Source organism: Apium graveolens, chromosome 7, assembly GCF_009905375.1.
Source record: "Apium graveolens cultivar Ventura chromosome 7, ASM990537v1, whole genome shotgun sequence".
Lineage (NCBI taxonomy): Eukaryota > Viridiplantae > Streptophyta > Magnoliopsida > Apiales > Apiaceae > Apium > Apium graveolens.
The window spans coordinates 57,550,886-57,561,202 of NC_133653.1; the positions used below are offsets into that span (position 1 = coordinate 57,550,886).

At 31.5% G+C, this 10,317-nt stretch overlaps 1 protein-coding gene across 1 annotated transcript; it reads left to right on the forward strand.

The window, feature by feature from the left end:
- The first annotated feature begins 1,556 nt into the window (after positions 1–1,556).
- On the forward strand, positions 1,557–5,980 carry LOC141671377 (shaggy-related protein kinase eta-like). Its single transcript, XM_074477602.1, has 12 exons — positions 1,557–1,793; positions 2,509–2,601; positions 2,720–2,779; positions 2,863–3,135; positions 3,221–3,295; positions 3,411–3,467; positions 3,776–3,916; positions 4,024–4,074; positions 4,146–4,241; positions 4,620–4,703; positions 4,976–5,077; positions 5,425–5,980. The coding sequence occupies exons 1-12, from the start codon at positions 1,779–1,781 to the stop codon at positions 5,524–5,526; spliced, it is 1,149 nt and encodes a 382-aa protein (XP_074333703.1). The 5' UTR covers positions 1,557–1,778; the 3' UTR covers positions 5,527–5,980.
- Positions 5,981–10,317: the final 4,337 nt, after the last annotated feature.

Genomic DNA, 10,317 nt, shown 5'->3' on the forward strand with positions numbered 1-10,317 from the left:
CGTCCAAGTTAAATGATATCATTTAGACAATATTATATAAATTTGGAAAAATAATTTAAGTCATTTTTTGTGTTAACGTAAGAAGATTATATAATATTATCTATATTGTTAGATAAAAATTTATCTATCTCAAGCGCGCACATATATATATATATAATTTTAATCATCTTATTCTTATATAGAAGATAATTAATAAAAGATGGACTTAAAATAAGTATAAAATATAGCAATATTAAGTATAGATATTAAAATTTAGAGGTTATTTAAAAAAAAGTATAAAAATTTCAATATTAAGTTAAGTAGCAACTATAATTTATTATTTATTTCATAAATAGTAATTAATGAATTAATGTAACCATGTGAGTGTATAAAAATTTAGAAAAAAATTAATTTAGCATGAATAGTAATCAACTAGTGTCAATTCAATTGATGAATATTAAGGTCGCAGACGGGTGTATATGCTCTAAACATAACATAACATCAATTTTCCAAAAAAAAGAAAATGACATCCGGATCCGCCACCAAGACTGATGATGCTCTGTCCAGAAACAACCCTCAAGAAGAAATGTGTTTGCGATGCTGGTATAAAAAGATAAATTAATGTTAAAGACGAGTACATTCATTTAGGGAAGGTCCAGAAGATGCAAGGACCCCTTTTCAGCCCAATTTAAGCAACCAAGGCACTGTGATCCTCCCAGCTTTTTCGGTTTTTACTTCTCCATCTCAAAATAACAAACAAATTGCAGCCAAATTTAGGCAGAAATACGAAAGGATAGTTGTGTATATTGCTTCTCCCAAATACCATTACTTACTGCACTACGTATCCATACTTGTAAGTTGCAACAACTTTTAAAAGAGTTCGTCCGGAGAAAATAAATAGTTATCACTCAAAATTAAAAAATTGAATATTTTATAAACATGCCTTGTTAAGAAAATCATCGCCAAAATTAAATAAATCTTATAATTTAAGGTAAGTACGTTACATGATCAAACATATTCTCATTATAAGATAATTTTTTGGTCAGACTCGTTATAAGATATTGTACTCATTGTTTCTCTAAGTTTCCTAATTTCATGGCCTTTTAATAAAGGGGAAAAGAGGAAGAGAAAGAAGCTTTGTGATGTCAAAACCTCACATTTTTTGTATTTTCACAATGCATACTGACAATACAAAAGAGAATAAAAGGTGGAAAAAAAGCATTGAGTTGCAAAATTTACATGCTCCATCTCATTTCTCATACCTAGTTTGTTAGCTATATTTAAACTTTTCTGAATGCAACTTCATCCAAGCGGATAAATTGAACAACTTATTTTAATCCACAATTCATTACATCTTTATCAGAACCAATACCTAACATTGACTAAATTTACCATCTTACCCCTACAACCAGACCAAGCCAAACAAAATGAAGATATGACTGGATTATGTTCAGAGTTGAATAGAAAAAGTCAACAAGTCAATCATTCTATCTTGTTAATAAATGCAGCGGTAGGGGTAAAATGGTAATCATACATTTGAAGACAGAGACAAAGACAAGGAAAGTGAGGAGAGAGAAAGACCAAAAGAGAGAGAGCTGGAATCACATGGGAGTTGTTGGCTGATGGGGCCTTTTCTTCTCTCCTTGTTCATCTTCTCAACAGTTATGAACTGAACTAGAAAAGTCTTTCTTTTTTCTTTTATTTTTTGCCCATTTCAAGAAAATACAATAAAAATCTCATCTTTGGGATAAAGATTCAATCTTTCACCCTTCTCATAGCTCTCAGTGGAGAGATTTATCATGGCTGATGATAAGGTGCATTTTTTTTACCTTTCTCAAATATTTTTCTGTAATTGTGTGTGTTTTGGTGTGTGCTTTTGGAGTTGTTGATCTAGTGTTTGCTGTTTTGGTACCTTGTTTGTAATCTTGAAATGTAAAGAAATGGGCTTTCTTGAAAATGAATATAATTGTGGATCTTCAAAGCATGACCCATCAGCTAAATCTCAGTTTATATGATTTCTTTTGTCACTTTTAGCTGTTTGTTATGCAATAGAAGAAGTATGCTATTGGAATGAGTTTATATGACGAGGATAAGTTTAATTAGGTGACTTTGAGCTAATTGGAATCTTTGTAAGTAATATATGGAGTAAACTTTCCTCTGGAATGATATTAGTAGATCCTTGTAAGGTATGGGTTTTTCACAGGCATCTCTCTCTCTCTCTCTCTCTCTCCCTCTCCCTCCCCCCCTCTCTCTCCCTCCCTTTATCTCTCTGTGTGTCGCCCACCCTCCCTCTCTCCTACTTCATACCCATCAACCATGCGTTTCAGCTAAATTTCTTAGTCTTTTAACAATCTAGAACATTGAATTATCCTTTTATGTAATCATTTATTGTTTGAGTTACTTTTTTGTAATTAAGTTTGGTATTTGATTAAATGAGGTTTAAGTATGTAGCTCCGATGACTGTTTCAAGTTGTTTCTAATCTTTATATATGAATGATCTAGTAGTTGATGTAAATAAGCTGTTTTCAGGAGATGTCTGCTCCTGTAGTAGATGGAAGTAATGAAGTCACAGGTCATATTATATCCACAACCATTGGAGGCAAAAATGGTGAACCAAAACAGGTACACTACGTCTATACCATGTTAAATATGCGAATATCAAATGAACTGATTTTTGTTGAGATAAGCGGTTTTATGTTTTCTGTTTTCTTTATTTGCGTTGTTTTGATGCTTGATGTAGACTGTCAGTTACATGGCAGAACGTGTTGTGGGGACTGGATCGTTTGGAGTTGTGTTCCAGGTATGCTGTTAAAACTGATCCTACGTCTATTCTGATAGTATTACTGCTTTGAAAACTTTTGCTTATTGTGGTCCTTTCATTAGGCAAAATGCCTGGAAACTGGAGAAACAGTTGCTATAAAGAAGGTCCTGCAAGACAGGAGATATAAAAATCGTGAATTGCAGTTGATGCGCACTATGAATCATCCGAATGTAGTTGGTCTTAAGCATTGTTTCTTCTCAACTACCAGCAGTAACGAGTTATTTCTCAACTTAGTAATGGAATACGTGCCTGAGACAATGTATAGAGTGTTGAAGCACTATAGCAATGCAAACCAGCAAATGCCACTTATATATGTGAAACTTTACACATACCAGGTGTGTTTTGTGCTTTGGTTAATGTACTCGATTGATTATTGCCTTCATCCTTCCTACTTGCCTTTATTGATAACTACTTTTCCAGATTTTCAGGGGGTTGGCATATATGCATGCTGTTCCTGGAGTATGCCATAGGGACTTGAAGCCACAAAATGTTCTGGTATGTCATATTTTATTATATGAACTTGATCAAGATCTGCACTGTTACATTCCCGTATGACTTTTAGTCCTAAACTGTTCCTAGAATATGCCATATGACTCTTTCTTTTCCACAGGTTGATCCTCTTACCCACCAGGTCAAAATTTGTGACTTTGGAAGTGCCAAAATGCTGGTATGCCATCTACCTATTTTAGTAGCCAACAAAACTGGATGATTATGGTTGCACATATCTATGTCATTGCATGTTCACGTATTCAAGTTACTGTGAACAGAAACCAAAAGAATATCTTGTTGTAATCAATTTTTCATGATCAACAACTTGATTCAAATAATCGATGAATTTACGTGTTCATGATCCACAGACGCTAGAAATTGCCCAGAGATAACCCTCAAACGTTTTTTACTTGATATTGCAAAGTGAGATGTGATATTGCATTGATTTTCTATTGAATTTATATTCTATTATGATGTACTATGCAGGTAAAGGGTGAAGCAAATATTTCATACATATGCTCAAGATTTTATCGTGCCCCGGAACTTATTTTTGGTGCAACTGAGTATACAACATCAATTGACATATGGTCAGCTGGTTGTGTTTTGGCTGAGCTGCTCTTAGGCCAGGTGAGCACTTTTTACTTATCTCCGCTTTTTGCTATCTTCAAAGTTCCGGTAAATTTCTATGACTATGATTTGTATTTAACTCTTTATCATTTTTAAAACCATTTTAGCCATTGTTTCCTGGAGAGAATGCTGTTGGGCAGCTTGTGGAGATTATCAAGGTATGACAACTAATATTAGAATAATTTAAGGTTTGATTTTTTAGTTGTGGTTTTAATGTTTCATCTTGCAGATTCTTGGGACACCAACTCGAGAAGAAATTCGATGTATGAATCCAAATTATACGGATTTTAGATTTCCACAGATCAAGGCACACCCGTGGCACAAGGTATGCTTCTATCTACATTCTGCTTAGACACGGTATCTTCAAAGTTTTCTCCTTTCTGCACTGATGAATATTAGGACTTTAACTTCTGCTGAATTTACTGGATACTGGATAACTCTGGAACTTTCCATCTTTACAAACTACACATTTTTGAATAGTACTACAGCGAGACCATTAAACTTTGCTAGGTTGTAAGTAGGTGCCAATTAACATTCTGTATGTCATCGTTTTTAATAGGAAAAAAAAGTCACTTCCAAAACTTGGAAGAGTCATATTATATATACACTTACGACCATGGCAGATACTTTTAACTTGTTCATGTTCTCTCACATTTTATGGCTGTACATATTTAGTTTAATTATTTCAATTTTCTGATTCTAGGTTTTTCACAAAAGAATGCCACCAGAAGCAATTGACCTTGCTTCTCGACTTCTGCAATATTCACCCAGTCTTCGTTGCAGTGCTGTGAGTTCCATTAATCTTTATTATGCATACTTAACCTATTTTGTGATATATATTCACAATGTGGATTTTGTGTCTTAAGTGTTAATTCAGTTGATCAAATCTGATGTTTGATTACTAGTAGTTACAGTATGCTTGTTATGTAAAAGTAATAGGATTTGTCTTCAGTTTTTCCTAAGATAAGGTTTAATTGTGAAAAGGATGATTAATTATGCATTCTATTTGGAGCTATGCTATGTATTAGTTCCTTATTACTATGATTATTCCTGTTGCAGTTGGATGCATGTTCACACCCTTTCTTTGATGAGCTCCGTGAGCCCAATGCTCGCCTACCAAATGGCCGTCCACTACCTCCACTTTTTGACTTCAAGCAAGAGGTTTGCCACCTAAACTATTTATTAAATAGATATAGAATGTTCCAGCTCAGTATTTGTAGTGATTACATAGAGATCCATGCCCATCTGTGTTCAAAATGTAGGAATTAAAGGACGTAAGAGTATGCGTTCTCAATATATTAGAGTAATTTTACCTTACATGGATATTACTTTCTTAGGTTGATTTTCTTCGTTGATTCATGTTTACTGTACCTAAACTTAATAAGCATTAATTGCAAATTTCTGAAACTTAGGCTGTCAAGTTAAGTTTCTAAACGGTCACATTTTCGGCCTTTCTGTTTTTATTGGCAAGTGTTTGTCTTCCTATACTGAGTTTTTTGTGGTTACAGCTGTCAGGAGCATCCGCTGATCTTGTTAACAGGTTGATACCTGACCATGTGAAACGGCAAACGGGTCTACAGTTTTTGCATCCAACAGGAACAGGAACATAAAATGCCGGGGAACAATCTGAGTTCAGCTTTTTAAGTAAACCGGAAGGAATCTTATTATAATCACCCTTAAGAGGACATCTGGAACACCATTATATAATAGTTTACCTGGACCAGTGCAGATTGCTGTGGCTGGATGGTTCCCCTGCCTGCTTTTTAGTTGCCATTTCCTCCACCGAACACCTATCTCCGTCGAACAAATCATGGTTGCCATCAAGAAAGAACAGAAAATGAGTTCTTTTTGTATATTATGTTTTTAGTAGTCAGAAAGTTTTTTTGCCCATAGTAAAATGTTGTAGGAAGTTGGGGAGGAATTGCTCCGAAATTCGACAAAATTGTGAGTGCTGGCCGAGCTTATTTTAATTTTGTATCAGTTATGTATACGTCTATGCACTATCTGTTATTGCTTCAGACTTCTGTTCTTAATTGTGAAAGAATATTATTTGCTTTGTTCTAAGCTGCTTGCATTGATACCATTTTTAGTATTTTGTCAACTGGTTTGTCAAATTGTCTAGTGTGTGCATGAGCAAACCCTAATCACTCGCGCACACTCTAATCCCTAGATTCTGTATTCATTGTGATTGGTAAATTGGTAGGGATTTTTGTATGTAGGGGGTCTATCATTATTAATGAAAAGAAGGAGGAGTCAATTTAAATTTGTCACTTTGTTAATGCGTGCTCGTGGACTAGAAAAGCCTTTTATAAATTGTGAGCTTAAAATTCAGAATTCTGATGTATGGACTCATCTTCCAGGACTAGTTGCTAAGTTTGAATTTGTTGAAAATAGTGAACAGGATCTGGGATTTTGGTGCAACAACCTCTGCTATTTTCTGTGTTAACAGTTTTCAAAAGTTGTGATTTCGTGCAAGGTAACTTTGAAAGTTTTGTTAGTCAGTGTATTTATATCAAATAATTGCACAATATTTGACTAATACTTCTTTTGTTTCTTCTATTTGATATTTGATTTTTTAAATATATTTTGAGGTGCTTTGATTGTGTAATTCAATTTATTATTTTAATTTTAAATATATAAAAATATTTCTTTTTGAACAGATTTTAAAAATAATAATATTATGTATTTGATTAAATGCTAGGAGCCTTGCATAAGAAAATGGAGAGTGGAGAATGTATTGAATTATTTCTTCGGTTCTATTTTGTAACCTCCTTTTTGTATGTATTTTAAAACGCAGGCATATGTATTGATATTTTTAAATATTTGTTTTATAAAGGTAACAAATTTGTATCTTTATTAAATAGAATTGAGAGGTATTACGTATAAGTAATTTTTGTAAAAGAATTGAAATGCATGAAAATGTATTTTTTTTAAGGAAGGTAGTAATAGTTTAGTTGATTATTCAATTTTAATAAAAAATATGGATTGAGAAAAAATTATTGACCATCGCCCGCAACCGCAACATAGCATTTGGAGCCCAGGTCCGACGGGGCCAGGATTATTACATGGAACCAGTTTACAACTACTATTTAGAAAAAAGGAACATATAAATTTGCAATGTAATGACTTGGCGTCGGTGGACTAGTGACGAAGATGAAAATAACTGGCGTAAGTTAATTATACTAGTTTAAATCTCGTGAAATGCAGGAGTTCCGTTAATATTTAAAAAAAATTATTTATCTCATTATATTCTAATTTTTGAAATATTTTTGTAAATATATAATAACTATAAATTTATAATAAAAATAATAGAATAATTTTAGTAGAAATAAGTAAACTCTCTATAGTGGTTTAACAATTTAGTAGTTTAGCAAATATATAATACTATTTATTTATTTGTTAATAATAGGATACGTTGTTGTCGTAGTTTAGTAGGATAAGTAGACTATATCTATTAGTTTAACAATTTAATAGTTTAGCGGATATATAATACTGTTTATTTATTTTTTTTAATGACCAAAATTGGGGAATAACCGTTGAATCAAATTATAACTCATTCTGATTATTATAGTATAAATTATTTTTACCTATACAGCCAAATATAATTGACTTGTGTTAGTAATTTTCATATTAAAGTCTCAATATGAACTAACTAAACGCTTTGCGATCAAAGAAACTGTTTAATTTTTAGAGAAGAAGAAGAATTGCGATCAAAGTTTAATTTGAAATCGGACAGTTTGTTAATTGATCAAACATTTTTTAAAGCTGAAAAATTTGTTACGGGTTTCGGAAATCGGTATCATTCAGTTGAATTATCAATTTGTGATTTATCGAATGATTTTTAAAAATCAAATGATTTATTGGAGATTTATCAGAAATTGGTCAAATCAGAAAAATATTTTTTGACCGATTTTTGAACAATTTATCGGCGATTTTTGAAAAATCGGCCGATTTCTATAACAGAACCGAAAACTTGAATTGTTTTCGTATTATTAAGTCTCTTTTTTTATCGAGTCTTCTCTACAACGGTAAATAAGTTAACGATTTGTCTAGTGTGTACCCATTAATACAATAATATATGTTAAAAAAATGTGATTAATCAGTTGTAAAAATTTTATTAGTGGAGATTTTTATGCATGCAGGGGGTTCATTATTATTAATGAGCACTCCACCAATATTTTGTAGACACTTTATCAATCAGTAACTCTTAGCACGTGCTCATGGTCCCCGCCCGAAAAATTCAGAAGTTAATAATTCATGATTACTTCATTGTTCGGGTAAAAGAAGTATACTTTAAACATATTTTTAAGATTTGATTTCTAAATAAGTTGATTTGTTTAATTTGCATATAATTTTTATATCTTTATAGGATTTTAAATTGTAGAGTTGAGACAATGAGGACCAACTTTACGTGGAACTCGAGTTATAAAACGCAACGAAAATTGTAATTAAAAATATGAAAACCCAGAATTTCCAAAACTCACCGCAGAATCAACGCGAAAAATAGATATTTAATTTGTAGATCAGATTGTTTATCTTAAGAAACTATATAAATTGGTTGACTAATGGAGATCCAAAACTTGGTCAATCATCACGCATCTCGCTCTCACGATCTACGCTCTATTGATATCCACACGAATGCTTGAACGCAAGAATCGAATGTGTATAAACACAAAATCATTTCTTCTTACTCTCTCTATCTTCTCTCATGGTGATTATGATTTTTTTTAATAAAAGTCATATATTAAAAATCAGTCATAAAAGATATTATATAAAGGGTAGAAAAACGGATTATAACTCTTAAATAATTATGAGTTATTATTAAATCGGAATTTTTATTTGTATAATAATTAAGTCACACTTAATTATTTAACAACTGGATTTCATAATTAATATTAGTAAATTCGAATATCATTATTTATCTAGTTAATTAAGTAATGCTTAATTAATATTATAAATAATTCGAATTACTTTAATTTAATTTACATTCAATTTAAATTAAAGAATCTTTCACGCATTATTTGTGTGTAACCTTTTAGGTTATTACTACGTTAGTAACAAATTTTAAATCTAATTTAAAATCGTAAACAATGAGCGTCATCTAGTAATACATTCATGCCTGTAAATTTTCTTTTTAGTTTTTAAAACTGAATTTTCTTAAAAAAATATTAAAAATGCAAGTTTTATACTTATAAATCGTGTAAATAAAAAGTTTTAATAACTGTAAACTAATCATTAATTTTAATTTTATAACTAAAACTAATTTTATGAACTATTTATAGAAAAAATATAATTAAATATATCATAATATCATATTATAACTAATTTAATTTACACATTTTACCAATAGAATAACGATGCACTTAAGACATGAAAAATAACAAGTTAATTAGTAGTAAATATAATTTCATATGTAGTTGAGTTATGACACAGATAAAAATACATTAATCTTCTTGAAACACGGTTTAAAAGGTAAACGACTAAAGCCAAATTTATTTAAAAAACCTGCTCGAGAACTAGTAGTAACTTTCAAACAACCGTTGTATCTTTAACAACTGCTCTATCTTTTTTCTCTCGCGTAAGAGTCGGCCACCCTACCTTCTTCTAACCATAACCATATCACTTTCTTTTTCATCCTTTTTACCTATCTCTATTTCCATATTTATCTCGATCTCCTTCTTTTATTTCCTTTTTCTTTAATAAAATCGAAAATTGTTCCACAAAACTCAAAAAATCCATTACAGTTCTTCACTTTAGTTTTCAGATCTACTAAGGTAAGAGTTTGGATTTTATAATAAAATTCAATTTTTGAATTCAAAATCTCTGGTCTAACAACATATTACAATTTTGTGTTATTCCGAAATTTTTAAATTTTGGATTTATTTCGTATTATTCTGTTTAAGTTATTATTTGTGTGTTTGATTGTCTCGCTTTATGCGACATGTCTCGTTTTATGCGATGTGGTGGTTGTGTTGAAAATGAATTTGACGGTGTATTGAGAGATTTGGATATCTCGCATCAACAACACTTTCGACAGGTCTATAGCTAGATAGCTGGAGTGCGCTTGGAACGGTGGTGAAAATAACATGTGCTCATCTCTCACAAAAAATATTTGTTCATAATATGAATCCTCTAACTTCAGTTGTTGCAACTGAGTCCTCTGAATATTTGTATTTAATTTTCAGAATATTTATATTTAGTTTCTTAAGCAACCCGGGAACAAAACGGCTCATTGTTTAACTCTATCTGTTTTTCAGCCTGGTTGCATGATCGGTTGATGATTTGTCCCGATTGGGTTTTTTTCGAGTTATTAATGAAATTTGCTATAAATTTAGCAAAAAAATAAAAACCCGCTTGAGTCAAATTTTTTGTTGAGTCTAGCCGAGAAGCCTAGGGCGTAA